This window comes from Plutella xylostella, chromosome 12 (assembly GCF_932276165.1).
Source record: "Plutella xylostella chromosome 12, ilPluXylo3.1, whole genome shotgun sequence".
NCBI lineage: Eukaryota > Metazoa > Arthropoda > Insecta > Lepidoptera > Plutellidae > Plutella > Plutella xylostella.
This window is the reverse complement of record NC_063992.1, coordinates 10,560,961-10,581,683: the sequence shown is the minus strand read 5'-3', so window position 1 is coordinate 10,581,683 and position 20,723 is coordinate 10,560,961. Positions and strand designations below refer to the sequence as shown.

General features: G+C 40.2%; 2 protein-coding genes across 5 annotated transcripts; one reads left to right on the top strand and one right to left on the bottom strand.

Annotated features, from left to right (window-relative positions):
- Window positions 1-119: 119 nt before the first annotated feature.
- On the bottom strand, window positions 120-14,533 carry LOC105388996 (serine/threonine-protein kinase grp). The gene is made up of 9 exons (XM_048624722.1): window positions 14,391-14,533; window positions 13,905-13,980; window positions 10,221-10,450; window positions 8,677-8,854; window positions 7,198-7,349; window positions 5,580-5,798; window positions 4,232-4,389; window positions 3,600-3,731; window positions 120-1,033 (listed from the first exon to the last, which is right to left on the bottom strand). Exons 2-9 carry the CDS (start codon window positions 13,967-13,969, stop codon window positions 782-784), a joined length of 1,386 nt encoding a protein of 461 aa, XP_048480679.1. The 5' UTR covers window positions 13,970-13,980; window positions 14,391-14,533; the 3' UTR covers window positions 120-781.
- Window positions 14,534-15,160: 627 nt separating this feature from the next.
- LOC105388997 (myosin-2 essential light chain) lies at window positions 15,161-18,818 on the top strand. 4 transcript variants are annotated; one of them, XM_048624726.1, is made up of 6 exons: window positions 15,161-15,315; window positions 15,389-15,416; window positions 16,382-16,563; window positions 16,962-17,003; window positions 17,745-17,891; window positions 18,569-18,818. In XM_048624726.1, exons 1-6 carry the CDS (start codon window positions 15,313-15,315, stop codon window positions 18,650-18,652), a joined length of 486 nt encoding a protein of 161 aa, XP_048480683.1. In that variant the 5' UTR covers window positions 15,161-15,312; the 3' UTR covers window positions 18,653-18,818. The 4 variants fall into 4 exon arrangements, with proteins under 4 accessions (XP_048480683.1, XP_037975271.2, XP_048480682.1 ...); XM_038119343.2 differs by lacking the exon at window positions 16,962-17,003 and having other exon boundaries at window positions 15,164-15,315; XM_048624725.1 differs by lacking the exons at window positions 15,161-15,315; window positions 15,389-15,416 and adding an exon at window positions 15,554-15,828.
- The last annotated feature ends 1,905 nt before the right edge of the window (window positions 18,819-20,723 follow it).

Sequence of the window (20,723 nt, the reverse complement as noted above, 5' to 3'; positions counted from 1 at the left end):
CTATGTAAATGATGCCCTATACCAGGGAACTTAATAATCCCTAAAACCCTTTATAGAACGATATCCCCTTATGGATTCATAATATTGTGACCTATCAAGAGTTAAATTAAAGAAGGACGTAATTAAATGATTTTATATTTGTATCTTTTTAAAAGTATCAAATGATTCAGTCTTAAATATAAAAGTATTAACAAGTACAAAAATATGTTTTAAACGCTATTGTGCAGATTAACAGTGTCATTTATCACATGGCGGATGCCCAGCTTTACTTACACATACATACTTAGGTTAAAAAAATATCTAAATCTAAAACAAACATCCTTGCGCCTTGAATTATCTTACAGACGGCGACTTCACTAAAATATACTTAAAAACATGCTTCGCTAAATCAGATTTGTTTTATGAATAATTAATCTGACTTGGAACATTCCACTACGTTCAAACACATCTCATTATGGCTTCAGAAACCATGGCAGTCGTGGAAGCTCTAACCTACTACATATTTAAAACAATCACACTATTAAAAATCAGACCATTTAACTTGAACATCAATTTAACAGCTCTTTCGATTACAAACTTTAACTTAAGCTTGCGATCCCAGTAGCCTAACTGTTCGCTCGTTACTCATCGGGGCATGTAATGCTGCAAATCGCGTTGAGTCAGCGTAAATGAGCTAACTGTGAACACTCGGCATACTAAACCGTTTCGCCACTAACAGTTTGCCTACTGGGAACGCAACTAAGTAAGCCAAACATCTCATACACTGACATAAACCTCCACGTCACGTCTCATCCATGGCTTCGCCTACATCCTGCGAGGCTATGGGGGGCGCCAACAGGTCCCGGCTCAGGGGCGGCGGGGGCGCGGCGATGGAAGCCAGGGCCTGCTTGATCTGCAGGTAGCGGCGCTTGAACTCGAGCCCGCAGCCCCGGGAGCGGCGGAACTCCAACAGAACTGTGGGGTCCCCGCTGGCCGCGCCCGCTCGCAGCGCCCACGCGCGCATCTTGAGGCCAGAGCCGCATTCGATGGCCAGCTGCGGAGGTAAAGGGTTGGCGGTTAGCTTTGTGCTGATGAGGCTTACGTAATTGGTCTAGGACCTAGGTTAGTGTTGTAAGATGATGTACAACCGTCGAAGAACATGTGAGTGAACACATACCTTACAAAATTAAAGTCTGTCAGTTTTAATGATGAGTCATCGTAAAAGCTTTCTAGCTCGAAAAAGACACTTGGTTGGATGAATACGGCCGAGGACAGTGTCCACGGCCATAGTTGTGGCTCTTGACGTGGACTTTAGGAGAAGCCTATGTCCATCAGTCGTAGCTAGGCTTGTGACCGATCCTATAATGACCTACCTAACTCCTGCAGCGTCAGTAGAACTCACAAGATCATCACAACCTACATCTTCTATCAGGGTGTCCACTCAAAATGCTCCAAAAAATCCCTGACTTTTCCCTGACTTTCCCTGACCATTTCAGAAATTTTCCCTGACCAGAGATCAAAATAAACAAAAGCTTGATTTGAAAGTTTTCCGTTCAGTTGCTTCAAACTTATTATACGAACTTCGACTGCGTAAAATATTTATACAAGGGGCAGCAAAATCTGTATATTATGTATGTGTATGTATATGATATATGTATGTATATCGGTGCCAGACAACGCACACATATCCTCTCATCTATTTCTTTTGTTTAGTCATAAGGTCTTTGTGTTCATTTATTACTGTTTTTCATTATGTTTTCTTTTTTTTTCTGTGTGTGTGCGATGGCACGGAATAAACGTTTTTATTATTATTATTATTATTATTATTATTATTATATGTATATATGTGTTTGTATATATTTATATATGTATTATATTGTATATAATTGTGTATTATAATACATGTAGTAGGCGTATGTACTTGTGTGTATTTTTTATTATTTTTTTTTGCTTATATTTAGTGTTTAGTTAGATAATAATAACTTAAATTATACTATATTCCTTGAGTAAGTACACTGTACCCCTTTTATATCTCTAGTCCATCCATCCAAAGGTTGTCTGGAAGAGATCGCTATAAGCGATAAGACCGCCTTTTGTACCCTAGTTAAGTGTCTATGAAAAATTGTTAATCATTTCTTGGTGTACAAATAAAGAGTACTCTATCTATCTATCTATCTATATTAAGCCGAAAGAGTCGAGATTGACTCAGGCAGGTCATTTTGAACAACACAAAATTCGAATAAAAATGCTTTATACCAACTTTGTAAGCCAGGTGAAGTTTTACTATTGAAGAAAAAAATAATATATCGCGAATTTTAAAAACTCGTAGAACTAACCCCCTGAGTCACCCCATTTTGGCTATGTACACCAACCACTATTGCAACATTCTGTACATAGAAAACAATGATAAATTAAGTAAAAATAAGTACCTACCTACTTGATTTTTTGGTACTTACAACAAAGTTTAAATACGTTTATTTTGTCATAACGTGTAATTATTTTTAGTATTTGCGAAATTGAGAAATATATATATTATAATTTCTATTCTAGTCTCTGTGTAGGTAGGTACCTGCACCTGGCTCTCTTAAATAAACTGCCTTCCTAAGCTTGGACCATTTCCCACCACGCTGGTCCACAGCGGGTTGGTGGGTTCACATACATAGATGTGCTAAATCTAGATATGCAGGTTTCCTGACGATGTTTTCCTTCACCGTAAGAGCGATGGTATGAATTGTACTTTAGTTAAAATAACTCATTGGTACCTGTCAGCGCCGGGATTCGAACCCGCATCTCTTGCGTGAGAAGCGGGCGCTTACCCAACTGACATACCACCGCTCTTTTTAATTTTAAAAATAACATTTAAATCTGGAAGCCAAAGCGGGATCCACTGGTTATTATTGCAAAAGACGTTGGTTAGAACTATTATCTATCCTTAAAAACAGACTTATTGATGGTAGGATTAGTAGTGTGCATTGAAAGTACGTCTCCTCATTTTATTTTTCAGATTGTAAATGAAAATGTGAAATTTAAGCAGGTACTTAGATAAAATAAACTTTATAATTTTGTGTATAAAACTTGTACCAGTCCCAGGGGTATAGTAATGTGAGGGCCTTAAAAACCAAATTAACTAAAACAAAACCGAAATCAAATATTTTCGTATCGGCGCGACGTCTTAAATTTTTTCATTACGTGCCAAAGTAGGTATGAGAATAGAGCGACAGTTCGTTTGCACCAACACGTTATATGAGGACTTTTTTTTTATAACCAACTCCTAAAACTCTTAAAACAAAAGTTGTTTAGAATGGCAAGCTGAATCACACTTTTTTGAAACAAATTGAATTAAGGGGACATCATTTTAACAAACTATGAACTGAGTCTGGAATCTGGCTTAGGAGATTTTATTTTATGACTTATGTATTTTACGTTTAAAATTGTAAAAAAAACTACAATTTTGCAAAAAAAAAAGCTTCAATAGTCATTTTTCCCTGACTTTCCAGGTGGCCCATCAATTTCACTGACTTTCCATGACCACCTTGAGCTTCCCTGACTTTTCCCTGACTATCCCTGACTTTCTAGAAAGTGGACACCCTGTCTATACTACAGACAGTGAGACTACTCACGATCCTCGGGTGCACATAGTGGTGCTGGTAGTGCTGCTCGCTCAGCACCCCGCACAGCGCGTGGAGCGCCGCCGCCTCGTCCACGCGCACCCACACGCGCGTCATGCGCCGGACTAGGCGCTGGAGCACGCTCTGTGGGGGGGAACAAGGTTAGAATAGAAGTCACAGCATTGTTTGTTCACTTTTGGGGTCATACGGAGTTTACTATGGAGTTGAGTACACAAAATGTAGCAAAAGTGGCATTCTAAGCAAGGGTGACCATCATCAAAGTTGCGGCTTAGTACAAATACCACTTTGTTACAACTAGTTATCAATATCGATTCTGAAAGCAGAAATTCTAATTTTAGAGGTATCAAAAACTTAAATTCTTTAATTAAAATTTGACTCTACGAATGTTTCCATGTATCAAATGTATTTTTTTGCTAGCAAAATTATAGTTTGACTGCGTTAAAATTAGAATTTCTGCCTACAGAATAGCTACCAGTATACGGGTAACTTTAATGAATTTGAAAGATTGTAGCAGTACGCTGACATGTTGGTGAAGAGGTAGGAATATGCATCAGGATACCAAGCTATCAGAAAGTTCCTGGCTCACCCATAAAAACTCTATCCGTCTTCACGATAGTCCATACCTGTTGCGTGAGCTGCGTCTGCCTGTCGCTCTGTGTCGCCAGCAACATGTCGTCGGCGTGCGCGGGCTGCGAGTAGCTGAGCATGTCGTCCATGTCGGCCGCCGACAGCGCGCCCGCCGCCGCCGCCGGCTGCGAGCTGTAGCCGCGCCACGACGACTCTGTGGGGGTGGGGTGGTTGGTTCAGGGGCGGTTGAGGGATAGAAAATAATCATCAACATTATATCAGCCTTCTATCGCCCACTGTAGGGTAAAGGCCTCCGTATTTGTACGCTTATTCTTCCGGTCTACCGAAAGGAATAGCATTTACGAAACAATAGCATTTATTTGCACTGTTAATGAAATTAACGTTGGAACAGTACTAAAAAGCGGTCTTCATGTTAAAGCAAATTCGACCCGAGTTTTGCCAAAAAGATCAATGTTTAGTCGGCAATGTTTGTCCGGTGCGACTTTCCTACTAGAAAGGAAGACGAAGCCATACAGCCAAAGCAGCAGTCCATGATTTCATCAAAAAAGTAATTATACACAGACACAAGAAATACATAAAACATTAACAAAGACATGCATTGAGCAGTGATATTATCCAGTGGCAGCCGACCGTAGTACCAGCACGGACGGTGCTTTGGTAATCTAGCTTTATGAGCCTGCGACACGTCATGGAGCTAAATCGCCAAAGCGCCGGCGCGGTGCTTCGTTTGTCTTCCATTGTCGGGTAACTTTTCTTCATCCACTGTCTTCTGTAGTGTTGAGTCTCAAGCCAGGAGTGCATGATACGTGAACGCTCGGTCCAATTTCGCTCATATTAAAATAGGTTCCGATTCCAATTGGCTGTTGATGTCAAGAGTGTGTTATGCTCTTGATGAGCACGTAGAAGTTGGTGAGTTGGTTGTCTCGAGGATTGGTTACCGAGATCCATGTTGAGGCACCAGACAGCTCTGAGATATTCAACCACTCAGAGTCACCTAGTACCTGGAATGGACCTGCGTTAGTTTCCTCTTCTTGTCACCAATAATCAGATAAATTCATCACCGCTACATGACTTTTCCATCTTGGTAGATCTTGCGTCTTCTCATTACATTAAATACATTCAATATAAAGCAGTTTATTTAGATGAAGGACACAGTGGAAGCAGTATTTGCACTTAAAGTGCTACAAATATTGGATTGAATCAGTTACCACGAAGCCTTTTACCAAATGTAAAATTTATTTTCAACTGCAAAGTGCAAATACATCTCGATCACTGGTGCCAATTCAATCCATGTCTCCAAATAAATTATCTACAACTCGCAAAGCCAACCAGCCAGACAGTCTTGGCCTCTCCATTTCCACCCTTTCCCACATCTCCACATACCTTCCTTAGGCGAGTCGACCTCATCCGCCCCGCTGGCCGTAGTCCAGGGGTGCCTCATCAGCTGTTCAAGGGTGTATCTCTTGGCGGGCTCCGGCTGCAGCGCTCGCTTCACAAGCGTCAGCGCGCGAGTGGTGAGCTTGCCCCACGGCCGCGCGCCGCCGCCGGAGAGCCAGGCTGCGTAGTTGGCGCAGTCAGGGTGGGCTTTCTCCCACGGGAGCTCTGCGGTTGACGGTGGCAGGTTTAAGGGTTGGTAAGGATGGTGGTTGAGTGTTAGAATGTGATGACAGTGATATATACTAAAGACACATTCAAAGTACAGGGTGGAATTTTGTGAAGACTCTTCTATAAGTGATGGTCTCAAACTAATAGGTACTTACATAGAACTGTCTTTGTGAGGTTAACTTACAAAATTCCACCCTGTACAATAAGACAATATACAAAATATTATCACACAGTGGAAGACCTGTAGATTAAACTTAGGTGAAAGTATGGCCAACTTAAATAAGTAATCGATAATTTAAGTAGTAGTAAGTATCACTATAAGTACAATGTAAGTTATATTCTACATACACTATTAGTACAGAATCATAAAAACAAAGATTAGGTAAACAATTTTAATGCACTAGTACATTAGCATCAAATCAAATCCATTAAGAAACTATTAAATATTGGAAACAATATGTGAGATATACAGTCCAAGCGACAAGACTAGGGCTCTTGCACAATAATAGTGTTGCCATAAAGGAAACTTCTCCCTTATTATTATAGCTAGGAAACTATAATAATAGTATGTATAGTAGTATTATTATAAGCATCAAATAATACTACTATCCAAGTAGTTTATGGTTGGTCTAACAACATCCAACATTACTGAGCTCAACTCTGAACGAACAGTGAACTGCTAAGTGCCTCTGATGATGATGACGGCATAACAATAAAAAAATATAACACTGCAGTAAAACAACACAAACATATTAGATAATCTCGGCAGGCCTTGATCTGGCTAGTTTCAGTACGACAACAAAAAAAAAGTTATAACAAAAAATAAGCTTACCAAAAAGGTTGCAAACAAAAAAGGTACGTAGCGAATGGCGAGGCCCGGGACTTCGGTACCATAACTTTAGGCCGCTTCGTAAACGCCTACAGCTAGGATACCAAAGAGCCGAGCCGCGCCCATGCAGCTTCACTAGCGGTCTTCGTGAACGTTCACTGCACTTGCGTGAACATGCGACATGGTTAATTCAAACTTCATGCTTAATGTTACTAGGGAGTTAGGGTAACGGAGGGACATGCTGAAAACAATGCCCAATGATGGACACCTATGTAAAAAGAAACACATTAACGTAACAAAGATATATGAAAATGGCTATGTACAATTGAGAGTATTAAACATACTACAATATTGAACTGGTCGAGGCAGATTCTGAATTGTTCAGCCAGCAAAGAGTGCCTTTAAAGTAAAGGCTGTTTTTAACATCGTGCGGATTTCCCCGCATGCGCGACACCCACAAGTGCTCTTTTCATACAAGTATTCATTCTAAGACGTGGAATCCGCGTGTGTGATCAAATCCGCACTTCAGAATCTGCCTCAACACCTCCATCTGCACCCTCCACTGACCTCCAGCCAGCATGGCGACCAGCACGACGGCCACGGCCCACAGGTCGGCGGGCGCGGCGCGGTACGGGCGCTGCGCCGCCGAAAGAACCTCGGGGGCCGCGTAGGGTAAAGTGCCGCACACTCGGGATAGCACGCGCTCTTTGCCGCCGTGCCTGTGGGGGATGCCTTGTTAGTAAGGATGCAGTAGAGTGGTTTGGATGGTGATGGAGGATGTGTTGTGTCTACTGAACATATCACTATGCCAAGGACTCAGGTAGAGTGTGCCGCCGTGCCTGTGGGGAATGGCTTGATAGGAAGGTGCTAGGTAAGATGCGGTAGAGTGGTTTGGATGGCGAAGGTTGGGGATGTGTTGTGTTGTGAACCATCCACTGAACATATCATAGGACTATGACTGTAAAAGAGAAGTTTTTTTTTCTCCACTGTATCATTATGTTTAAACATCTGAATAGAAATATAGGTTAAGGTACCAAAAGCAATACCCTTCGGGAAAGCGGGGACGTAATGACACCTGATTTTGTAAACTGTAACCTCCTATGTACAGTCAGCTGCATAAGTAGCTGTACACATTTGTACCTTGTCAAACTCATAAACTGCCTATTCAAACATTGACAGTCGGTTATGTAGGTAGTTTGACAAGGTACAAAAGTGTATAGTAGAGATGGGCCGAAATTCGGTAGACATTCGGTTCAACCGAACTTCGGCAGGTTTAACCGAACTTCGGTATTCGGCCGAAATTCGGTTCAAATGCCGAACATTCGGCACACCTATTTCTACATTTTTTTATAGAATACAGTGTGGATTTTTTTCAGTGTTGTTATCAGTTGTAGGCGAGTGAGACTACCAGTAATGCTTGGCCACTTTTTAAACCACTCTAAAATCTCGAAAAAAAAACCCTTTATTTCATAGAACAACTTAAATACTAAAATTTATAGAACAGCTGTATTCGTTTTTAAGGTTCCGTATCTCGAATGGAAAAAAACTTATTGGATCACTTTGTTATCCGTCCGTCTGTCTGTCTGTCACCACACTTTTTCTCAGAAACGGGTAAATGTATCAAGTTATTATTTCATTGCATCTAAATTGGGGATCAATATTTTTGTTGTTTTGATGATGTGGGATATGGTTGAATACGTATTTCATAAATATTAATGGTATGCTTATGCTCACACCATTTTTGGTATTCAGTGATTGCTTTACGATACTTAAGTCTAACAAAAATTTGCACTTTGAAGTTTATCAAAGTATAATAGAATTACGAAAGCTACAAATTTAACCGAATATTTGGCCGAACTTCGGCCGAACTTTTAATTTTTACCGAATGTTCGGCCGAAGCCGAACTTCGGTTCAAACCACATTCGGCCCATCACTAGTGTATAGCTACTTATGCAGGCTAACGGTACAACATGAATGCAATAAATATTTCCATAAACAACCCAACCTAGGATAATAAATAAACAAGTGAACATCGACATACCTCACCTAAAGAGCGTGGCCATGCCGAAGTCGGATATCTTGACATTATCATCGTGGTCCAACAGCAGGTTCTCGGGCTTGAGGTCGCGGTGAGCGACGCCCCGCGAGTGTAGGTACTGCACGCCGTCCAGGATCTGCCGCCAGTAGCGCCGCGCCGGCCCGCACGGCATGCCCACGTCGGGCTCTGTTGGGGGGTAAGTGGATTAAATGATATTATGGGACAAGTCCGGCTCTGTTGGATGAGGATATGGGATCAGCTAGTCGGTCAGTAGGGGTACACGGAATGTGCCTTCTAAGATGATTTATCGCCTGTTGTTTGATTAGGACGTGTGGGGCAACCTGAGGCTATAGCACGGGGCGCATTTAAGACGTGACAAGTTCACCATCGCTTCGAGGCTGCGCGATGCAAAACTTTTACCTTAAATGCGCCCCGTGCTAGCCTCAGGTTGCCCCACACGTAATTAAACAACAGTCAGTCAGCGCGCTGACGCTAATTTGACTGGCGAATCATTTTACGGCGGTGAAAACGTTTGTCACTGACGAAGTCAAAGCCTATGTATGAACGGGCTTAAAAGTGTTCAATAGCTGTTCGGATAGGTCTAAAATAATCGATGAGAATACCTTTGTAATATCAACAATGGTCTACTGTCGGTTCATAAGATTTATCAAACCACTGTTATACGGTTAGGGGTTTAAATCTAAAATGATAATGCACTGGGCTATCCTAATTAAGTAGGAGCACTAACTATCTGAACTATACCAATCAAACCGATTGATGGATGTTATAGTTTATAGTGCATCGTAAATGAAATACGATACTCCATTATGTAACTGCTAATACAGCATCGTATGAGGTGTGCATAAAAATGATCATTTGAATATTCAAAATTTTATTACCTATCTGTTACCGAGTTAGCAACAACTCACACACGCATATTTTTTGTAACAAGAAAAAAAACGCATCATTTTTGTACGCAGACTGACTCCGCCAGACGCTCGCTCGTAAACGATTCACTGCGCAATAAAAGCCCAGTAAGAACCAGTTCGCGACAGCGGCTGGTGACTTCGCCGAAGGCCCCGGGTTCGATTCCCGGCTGGTTTATTAACTTTAGAATACTTCAGATATTATGCTGTGCTCGTGTTATTGGGATACGCCTCAAAATTTAGCTGCATTACCACGCCCTGCGACATCGATCGGCGATAAATGGGTGCAACAATGCACGTGTCTTATGTTAATGAGTGTCTGTAAATATAAGCCACCGTATTGTTATCTCTTAACACTGTCAATCTTCCTTGAAATTTTAGACATCATCATCATTATCGGCCAATAATCATCAACTGCTGGACATAGGCCTCTCGTGAAGGAGAGCCACAAGACTCGGTCCTTGGCCTTCCTCATCCAACCACCGGCAACCCGCCTAAGGTCAATGGAATGTTAGACGCTCTATAATAATGATCACAAAATGTGTGTCCTGGCGCCTATTACTCGGCGTCGTCTCTGACACCTCGCTGTACAATGGGACATGCAAAAATAAAAAAAACCGACTAACCTATCCGATCAAACAGCTCCCCTCCCTGCGCGTACTCCAGAAACATGTAGTGCAAGTCCCCGTGCGTGCGCTCGCCGAGACACCTCAACACGTGCGGGTGTCTCAACGCGCGGTGCAGCGCCGCCTCGCGCGCCGCCAGCGTGGTGCCCGCGGAGCCCGAGGCAGGGTCAGAGCGGACCGTCTTCAGGGCCACGGAGGCGCCGGTGCGCGCGTTCACTAGCAGCCGCACCCTGTGGGTGGAGGGGTGGTTAGTGGGTGAAGGTAAGGGGAGTGATAGGGAAGGGGTAAAGCCTTGTAGTACCTTCCAGCCTGCTAGACCTTAAATGGATCGGTGGTGGTAAAAGTGTTTGTTTGAAGACCTTGGGAGAGGCCTAGCAGAGAGAAGTCTAGCAGTGGATGATAATTGGCAGATGATGGAATGTATATTTTTTATTTCCTATGCGTGAATGTATATATTTTTTCGATCTGTGAGTTTTTATGACATGTTGTGTAACAAATAAACAGAAAGATTGATTCAATAAATTACGACCGTAAGCACACAACTAGGTACCTAAACTGCAATAACTTTCATGTAGATATCACTACTGCCTTCACCTAACAAGACAACTCCGAACACGAAAGCTAACTTTGTGACAACAAGTTACCAACCAGACTACACCCACTAGTGTTAAACTTGTGGCTCCGGGAAAGCTCTAGGATCGAAGTTATGCATTATTCTGTTAGTACACAATGGTCGTGCTAAAGCTTTTAAAGTTGCGACGGAAGCTGTGTAGACAAGAGTGGCTGAAACATGACTGAAACTCAGTTGTTGCTGTATTTCAATGAAAAATGTACTTTTTGTTATTAGAGAATACTGCCAGCGTTGAAGTATTTGAGTTGATGAAACTACAGCTGCCTTATCTAACTGATCAATGTTAATTTCCTCCGTAATAATATACCGATATTTAGATTAAACCCCTAGACAGACATCCTAACATAAGTAAATACAGTAATGTAATCAAATGGCATATTCAATTATATAACACGCCATCACCGGCTCTTATCTCGACTGAGCTGTAATGAACGAGTTACATTCAGTCCCATTAGAAGGGTAACGATTCAAATAAACCAGTTTCCATATTGACATCTCCTGTATGTAAAGAGAACGATATTGCGTGACGTCACGAGATTTGTGAGTGAGGTAAGCGTTGGGTACCTAATGTATAGCGAGAATACATAACATGGCTACAGTTTGTGTTACATACGTGACTTATTCGCGAATTAGAATGGGTACAATGGAGGTTACAGTTGAGTCGTGGGAGACTGATAAGAAGTTGCTCAGCGGAACATGGTGGATGTAAATTATGCTTTAATTAATACCGCGTTTGATGTTATATCGACAGTTCAGTGGAAGCCTGTGGAACAAAACTAATATTACAATGTGATTTAGGTATTTATCATAGCCAGTTCTTCTTGGAAAATTTTGTTTTTTAATTACCACGGTCCTAGTATCTAGGCTAATGTTTGAGCCTATAAGATATGAGTAACTTCTCAGAAGAAATGTTCGCCCACGCCGACCGGAGTCTGTCGCCGAGATGAGATGGAAATTTACAGCAGGTTCAAATATTATGGCGACATTAGGCTGATGGATTATAGATTATACAGTAAATTACAATCCTAGACTCTAGTCGTAACTAACTGGTGTGGCTTACTCGAGAAAAATGTACATTTATGGTGGAGAAACGCTATTGCTTATCTTCGATACTGTTGTAGCAATCCTAGTCTCTCTATGCATAGGCAGAGAACTTGAAAAAAATACGGAATAAACGCAAGACTACCTAAAGATAATCTACCTGGCTACGCTTGGGTCTCGCGCCACAGAACGTGACGCCGAAAGAGTGCAAACAATCATTTATTTTGTGATGGCAGCCATTTGCAAGTTGGCGAAAAACAAGGCAGTGACCGCGCGGGGTGGTTAAACTTTCAAGGATGCGGCGCGCCGAGCCGTTCGGCGCCATATTTTTTTCTAGTCGAAATGCAGCAGTTCCGTCTTTGTCTGTGAAATCCGTCGGTCACGGTCAAGTCGCCTTTCAATGGCCGCCGGCGGCTCGGGCCGCTCGGAGGCTGCGCCCTCACTTCTGAGAAAAGCCGTGCCGTCATGGTAGAGGTGGTCGGGAGATGCGATGAGGAAGTATATGAAGGGTACAGGAAAAGAAGGGGCTCATTAATGTTGATTCTGAAGGCACAAATTCTAATTTTAGTGCTGTCACGACGTTGACGTTCAGTCAAGACGTCAAACGTTACAATCAACGACTTGACGAGTTGTCCTTTAGTCATACAACTGAACAGCGCCATCCAATGAACGGGCTAGTGGTTCAATCAAACAGGAGATTAAATCAGTTGCCTGCGACATATACATTTTACCAGAGAAAAATGCTATTTACAGGGAAACTCAGAGTCGAATTTTACACAAAAAAAATTAAGGTTTTCTAAAAAAATACTGTAAAATTCAAATTGAATTGAATAGAATTTGTGCCTTCAGAATCGACATCAATGAGCCCTCTCTTTCCCTGTACCCTTCATATGGTATGGGCTGATTGGAAATATGTATTTATTTATTTATGTACAGCTTAAGATGAGCGAAATGAGTATGGGGATTGTCTGCATCAACAGAAAAATAATATAGAATACCTAACAAAGGTAGAAAAATTAAATAAACATTAACACTGGAGAGCTTTAATCCCATCCACACAATGATAGTTGTTAGTTAGATGTACGTAGCAGTGCATTAATTCAGTAAAAAATTACTTAAAGTATTTTTTTAAACTAAATTTAACTTTGCTACTCTCACATACAGACTGTTAGCACCATAATCTCCTGATGGTCCTATGTTAATACTTCAAAAAAATATTAAACTTATAATTCAATTCACTACAGACTGACAGATCGGGTGTTGGACTATTATGGAGTTACAAACTACTTGGATGCATCAACCCGAGCATAGGAAACTAAATTTTGTGATCCCACAACACATTGATGTTTAAATATAATAATAAAGAGAGGGTACATTATTTGAACAAAAAATTGTAACCCTATGGTGGGAGAGCCAAATGTATTTATTTTGTGTTCATGGTCATTTAATTCATGGTCTTTTTTTGCAGTTCTGCTATCCATTAATTTAAAGATAAATGGCTGTATTAATATATCAAAATGTAATGTACCTATCAGCTGGAAATAAAATGTTTAGAATTTCTGTATTGTTGTACATTGCAAGGATTTTACTTCAAATTAAATAAGATTTATGTTTTATATTTTAAAATAAAAACTAAAGAATCAATATCCATTTAACACACACAGGCTATAAAATTAATACATATAAGGTTATATTTGTAAATAAAAATGTAAACATATGTTTGGTTCATCAAGCAGGTGTGCAGATAAACAAAAATACAGAAAATCTATTAATAATAAAAATGGAATTAATTGGGTCAGGACTTCGGCATCATGGCCTCAAGGACATTGGGTGGGCCAGATGAAAAACACAAACAAAATTAGCATTCAACCAACCAGAGACAGTGGTGATATGTGATATAACCTAAAAATTTTAAATCCTTTGTTGCATGCGCTAAATGCGTACTTCGGTATTGGGTTGTGAGAAGCAGCGGCATGCGTGTAGAATGAGGAAGAAGGTCAGGTGGTACTCACTCTCCGTAGGAGCCCTCGCCCAGCACCTGCGCCACGAGCCAGCCCTCCACAAACTCGCCGGCCATGGTGCCTCCGCCTGCAACACACACGCATCAGTCACGCCGCCTGCACGCGCCGCCGCCCCGCCAGGGTGGTGGCAGACGGTCCACCACAACCACGCCGCGCTCACAATGCGGTTCGCCATTTTTCGGCGATAGACCGTCGCGAATTATTGATGCATGCCGAAATCTGTGCTAGCCCCCACAGCGAGGCGTAACCTCACGGGCGGATTGACAGAACTTGAACTCGGTGCAAATGGCGAAGGCACGTGGAGAGTAACAAAGCGATTTACGCCGGCGGCGACGTTACCTTCCCACCTCGTTTGTCCGATAACGGTAATCGAATCGTACACCCGAAATGATAATTTGGACCAATTCGGCGGGTAAAGCGTGCCGGCCGGAGATATCGTATTTACTAGGGGCTAGACTACATAAAACAATAACTAACCGTTTCAGCGGCTACACCATTTCCTTTTTACGAACACTTCTTGAACTTCAACTGCCGTGCCGTGCCGACCGTGCCATCGCCATCATTCTTCGAGCGCAATCGGCATTTTCCGGATGAAAAAGATCAATGGCTGCATCACGTTCAAAATGTTGTAATAGTTTATTTTCTTAACATAATATTATTATCTTTTAAAGTAAAATAGAATTCGTGATAGTGTAAAAATACTTTAGAAATTATTATAATCTTGTAAAATATCTAAATTTACAAATTTTGCACATAAACGAAGTTAGAAATAAATTCCAAACGTACTTTAAAGTAAAACTATATAAGGTTTTGAACGTACATTCAATAGACAAGTTCGACAGCGCGCGCCTCAAAAAAAATATGACTTGTTTATGGTTCATGCCTTGAGCAAATGCTACTTCTACACTCTCGCCAACGCAAAGATTGTATCGAAACCTCAGCAAAAAAGACAAACACTGAAATAATCATATCACCGCAAATAAAGACGAATCGTCCCTCTAAGGTCCCTCCATAATCCATAACATTTGATAGCGTTCGTTATGCCGTGCCGGTTCAATAAATAGAATGCTTGGAGAATGGTTTCCGACGAGCTTTTTCTTGTATTAATAGCCGATCAAGGTGATTATTATATTTGTATTTAATCTTCATAAATCATTAAAATTATCATTATATATTATTTATAATGTTATTTTGATTGAAATAACGTTCTATTTGCAATCAATATTTTAATTTGATTTTAGAAGGTTCCGAACGGTCGTAAGGCGGTTTGGCAAAATGACGTATGCATGACACATTCTGTACGTCAGAAAGAGACAAAAGCTGAATGAAAGTAAAATAAAATTATTGAAATCAAACGTTTTTCTAAATTTTCTGCTCTAATCTCCATAAAATACGAAAAATGGTACGTATTTGACCTTTAATATTAAATGCATATTAGTTTTACCTTATAATAACATTGAAATACCCTTTCGCAGGCCGGATATTCCGAAGACCAATTGGCTGGTGAGTAAACAAATTCTTAACATCGACGCTTCCTTTCTTTCCATTATCTTCTGGACGCATTTAAACTTGAAATACCTGTTAATTGCATCGATCACAGAAGTATTTAGTGTGTTGGGTGTAGCGGTTTATTGTGCAATGGTGGGCTGGGCTGGGCGAGTGCGTGTAGTCTTGCATGACTCATGTCACGGAGTCGATCAACATTGGGCAGAAAGCTGTGAGTTGCAGGCGCCCTACTTACCTTATAAGGCTGTATTTTAAAAGCATCTGGCGGTTCGCGGCCGCCGAGCGCGAGTTGCCGTCATTGTGAGTGCCTGCAGGGCTGAGGCTACACCTGTGTGCTCTACATCCAGTTAAATAGTCGAAATGTTCATGTACGAGCCCCCTAGCAAACTGAAACTCAACTCTGTTGAAGGTAAAAACATAACTTAGAAAAAATTGCAATATTTTACAATACATACTGTCAAGATAAGATGTACTTAAGTACTTTTGAAGGTACCTAGTTACTTAAAGGTGATATAAGCAGTAGTTATGAGCTTTCCTGGTCACAAATTATTCAAAATTTGGTTGGTAGTCTAAAACATCCAACATCTAGTACTAATCTTCATCTACAATCTGTGCTAACATCATAATCATAATACAAGATATTGACTTATAATAAGTGACCTCTAACACCATATGGTTATAATTTGTGTATAAAATAACATTAAACCTGTTTATAGCAAAAGTTTGATAAAAATTACAATTACCTTACATTTTAAAGTCACCAACTCAGCATAATTATGTAAAAAAAACTGGTTCCAGTGGAAAATTGAGAATCTATAAAACAGCCACAGTAAAACTATGTCATGAAAGTTTTAAAAGACAGGTTTTTGGAGAGTTTTCAACTTTTCACTTCTTTATTTCTGGTAAATAGCAGTATATACATTAGTATAATTTATACTTAAAATGCAACATTTGATGTTCAGAATTCCAGGAGGCATTCCAGCTCTTTGACTCTCGTGGAGACGGCAAGATCCATGTGGCTCAGATCGGGGACGCCCTCCGCGCCCTCGGCCAGAACCCCACCGAGTCTGATGTGAAGAAATGCACGCACCACCTCAAGCCCGATGAGAGGATATCCTTCGAAGTCTTCCTGCCTATTTACCAGGTATGAACTGTCTTGGTAGTACTTGGTACATTTGTGTATTATAATCCAACTTTTTAAATAGATGCAGTAAAATTACTTTTGAAAATGTCATTAGGTATGTAAAATAATGTTTACATCAGAGCCTAATCTCAATAGGGATGTGATTTTCACAGAATGTCTAATTGTTCCATAACTAACCGATAATCATCATACATAAGAGATACATAATAATAACAAAGGTGTACTGATACTCAGTAGGTCCATTTATTTCTATTTAAGACTGCAACCTGCTAAACCAAATTTTACTGCATCTAATAAAAAGTTACACTTCATTAGAAATAACTCAGTCACCAAACATTTATAAGAAGACACAAAATTACCTAATTGGATTAACAAGTTCTAAATTCACATTTGGAAAGGTACTGTCCACGGGACCCCCTCGGCAACTGCAATCCAGAACAGTATGTGTATTCATGTCATATGTTGTACAGATGCCTTCATAAGTACACTACCTCTATAAGGTTGATATTTCTATGAATGTTTCCCAGATGGTCTATGACTGGCTGAGGCATTAACAATTTTATGTACAAGCGAATGTAACTGCTACTGCACTTATGAATGTGGACTGTAAACCTCTTAGCTGTTGTGTGAGTGTGTTTGTTCTAGCAGTTGTGAGTGTGTGTACTTGTAGGTAGAAGATACTTATTATTATTTTATGTTAACATGCTTCAGTAATCTAATAACCCATTTATCAATTTTGTTATGCAACTTCCTGCAGTATTAACACTGCAATGAATTTTTGGAGATATTTAAACTGAATTGTCATAGTCAACCATTTTTTCCACATATTATAGTCAGCTCTTTATAAATCCTAATCAAAGGCATCAACTTTGGCAAGTCAGGGATTTCATGCAGTTGCAATTTTTCTTTTGTCATTAACTTCTTAGTTATATTACTTCAGTTTCCACCATGTTTTTAATTAATAATGTTTGTCTTGAAAGTATTGCATGGGCACCCTAGTAACTGGCAACTTGTTAAATGTAGGTATGTTTATTTGTTTATAGAACAGCAGTACATTATTTTAATTTACATACCTTCATAGTTCATCACTTAAAAGTATTCCATAAGGAGCTTTAGAAGAAAGTCTTCTCTGTTCCTTCATTACAACCTGCCTCATTCCTCAAAACTTTCCCTGTCCGCAGGCAATCTCGAAGGCGCGCAGCGGCGACACGGCCAACGACTTCATCGAGGGGCTCCGGCACTTCGACAAGGACGGCAACGGGTTCATCTCCTCGGCCGAGCTGCGGCACCTGCTGTCCACGCTGGGCGAGAAGCTCAGCGATGACGAGGTCAGTACATTGCCAATAAGCTTAGGCCTTAGGGTCTCAGCACATATAAGCGTAAAGTAAACGGATCGCCTTTTTTCTCCGTCAACCAGGCTTTCGCGAGCTCGCTTTCTACTGGTTGACAGAAGAAAAGTTACGCTTATACAGGGTGTTGCTAAAAGGGTATACTAAACCGAAATCTACACCATAGCTAAGCGAGTCAGTAAGCTGAAGTGGCAGTGGGCCGGACACATTGCTAGAAAAGTGGCTGGTCTGTGGAGCAGAAGAGTTCTCGAGTGGAGATCACGTACCGACAAGCGTAGCGTTGGGCGCTGAATAGCGAGATTCCCAGTTCTGTTTCGACCGTATAAAAAAGTAAATTATAACAGTACCACCATCTCTCATTAGCAATCCACAACCTGACGTATTTAGAAATTGTATCTATTGTGAGATGATTATACAGTAGCTAAGCATTTCGTTTTTATTGCTCTGAAATTTGCAATTCCTGTAATAAATGTTAACATTATCCATATATTTGTGATATGTTTCCGTTTGTTATTTTTTATTTACAACAGTTTCCTTATTGATGTTCTATCCCTAACTTACAACTCTTTATCACTCATTCTAGTACTTCATAATTACTGAACCATAATCCGTATCTACCAAAGGATTCTTAATAATTTAAAATGTTCTTTTCTCAGGTGGAGCAACTGCTGCAAGGCCAGGAGGACTCTCAGGGAAACATCAACTACGAGAACTTCGTGCACCTCATCATGCAGGGCTGAGCTGTCCGCGACAGTACCGCCGCCACCGGCATTTATATAACTAGCTCCTACAGTACATGCGTCCGAGTGTTGGTCAACTGTGGCCACATGTTTGGACCAATTCATGAGTTTAAAATCGCCATCAGCCAATGAATAGTTTCTGCTAGATATAAACCACTCCACAGACGCAGAATGGACTACTTCTTGAGTTTAAAATCGTCATCAGCCAATGAATAGTTTCTGCTAGATAAAGACCACTCTACAGACACAGAAATACAACAAGTTTTTTTGTAGAAAAATTAAATGGCTAAGAGATGGGAACTCCAAAAGAGGGTCTTCCTCATACAACGACTAACATTTTGACGCATGTACTGTAGTTTATTTTAAGGGGTGTTTCTTTGAATTTAAGTATTATAGAATGTAACGTGGCTCTTTGCATCCGTTTTATATCAAACATTGCATTTTTATCTTCTACTGAACTACGCATTTCTTTATCAGACAATATTATTTAAATATCGGATTGTTTTCATCTGATAGTCTTTTGATTTTATTTTCGAATGTAATGCATTTAAATGTACTGACTTCTACCATTGATGCAGCAAAGAGCCCTTTACAAGGTAGATATTTTAACATAACGATTCCCATTAACCCTTGATTCCAAAATGATATCGCCTAAAACTATGTAGACTTAAGAGATTAAAATATACATAATGTTAATTTACTTAAATTATGTACAAACAAGTTATTTATAATTGTATGAATACACATATTCGTATTATAAATAATATGTTTTTTATTCCATAAAAATTGCTACCATCATCCCTGAATACACATACACATCACTAATTTAAAATTATGTTATCTGATAGTGTCTGAAAGTGATGGTAAAAATCTGGCCGAGTATCCAATAACGACGTGACATATTTATGTGATTAGAAGGGTCGTCAACATCAGCCCGTAATCCTGCAAGACTGGACATGGGCCTCTCCCGAGGAGTTCCACCAAAACACCATCCTCGGCCTTCTTCATTCAGCCCAGACCTTCAGGCCAGACCCATGCTTCCTGTTTAAGACGTTATTTAATATATTCAAGCGATAACTAAAAGTTTGTTACGATAACTACCTAGGTTCCATAGTTTCACACTGGTATTTACTAGTTTGAGTTAAATTGTAACTGGGGCAGGGCTTACTACGGATGATCTACTACGCATTTTAAATACTTCGTGAGTACAAAACTACAAATACTAGATGCAATTATGACCGCGCCTATGTCCTTCCCAGCCCGCCATTGTGGGCTGTCTGGCGGTTTCAAGCGGTCTGCAGGTGAGCAAAGGCAATAATAGATAAAGCGATACACTAGTGAAGTCATCATTATAAACCTACCATCTTTCCAAATAAATTTTATGTCTGCGTAAAGCGGAAAAGGGACCGTTGTATTTGCCAAAAAAACATTGGTAACTCGGCGTTGACGAATGTATACTTTCACGAAGCTTTCACGAGAAGAAGTACTTATAGTTCCAGTTGGCATGGAGGAATGAGTCATTTCTCATGTCCTCTGAGGTTTAGAAAAAGTAGATAAATGGCTAGGATACTGTTAATAGACTAATACATAAATGTGGGGATAAATAAAAAGTAGTATTTTAATGATGTATCACGTCGTTTAATTTATACCAAACTTAATCGTCTTTACGTCTTTACGTCTTTTCACACTCTGCTTTCACTCTATGCTCCTCTGTTATTCGTCGTCATGGATACTTCACCTTGCGTTCTGTTCCACTCCGACACTCGGCCATCCTGACATTAAGGCTGCCGTCAGCCTTATTCATTACAATAACTGTAAAGTACAAGGTTACACACAATATAAAACATAGCATTATCAAACGTTAAAGATAATCTTCTTATTAAAACAAAAAACTAAAAACTTAGCAACTCAAGTTAACAACAATTTAGATTAGTTAGATTTCAACTTAGGGTCTAGACAGAAAAACATAAACAACTATTCTATGCAAACAACATCTTGAAATACCTATTCAAAATACCTATAATACCTGTTTTGTTTAAACACACCTTTTGTAAAGAATATGAGCCTTAAG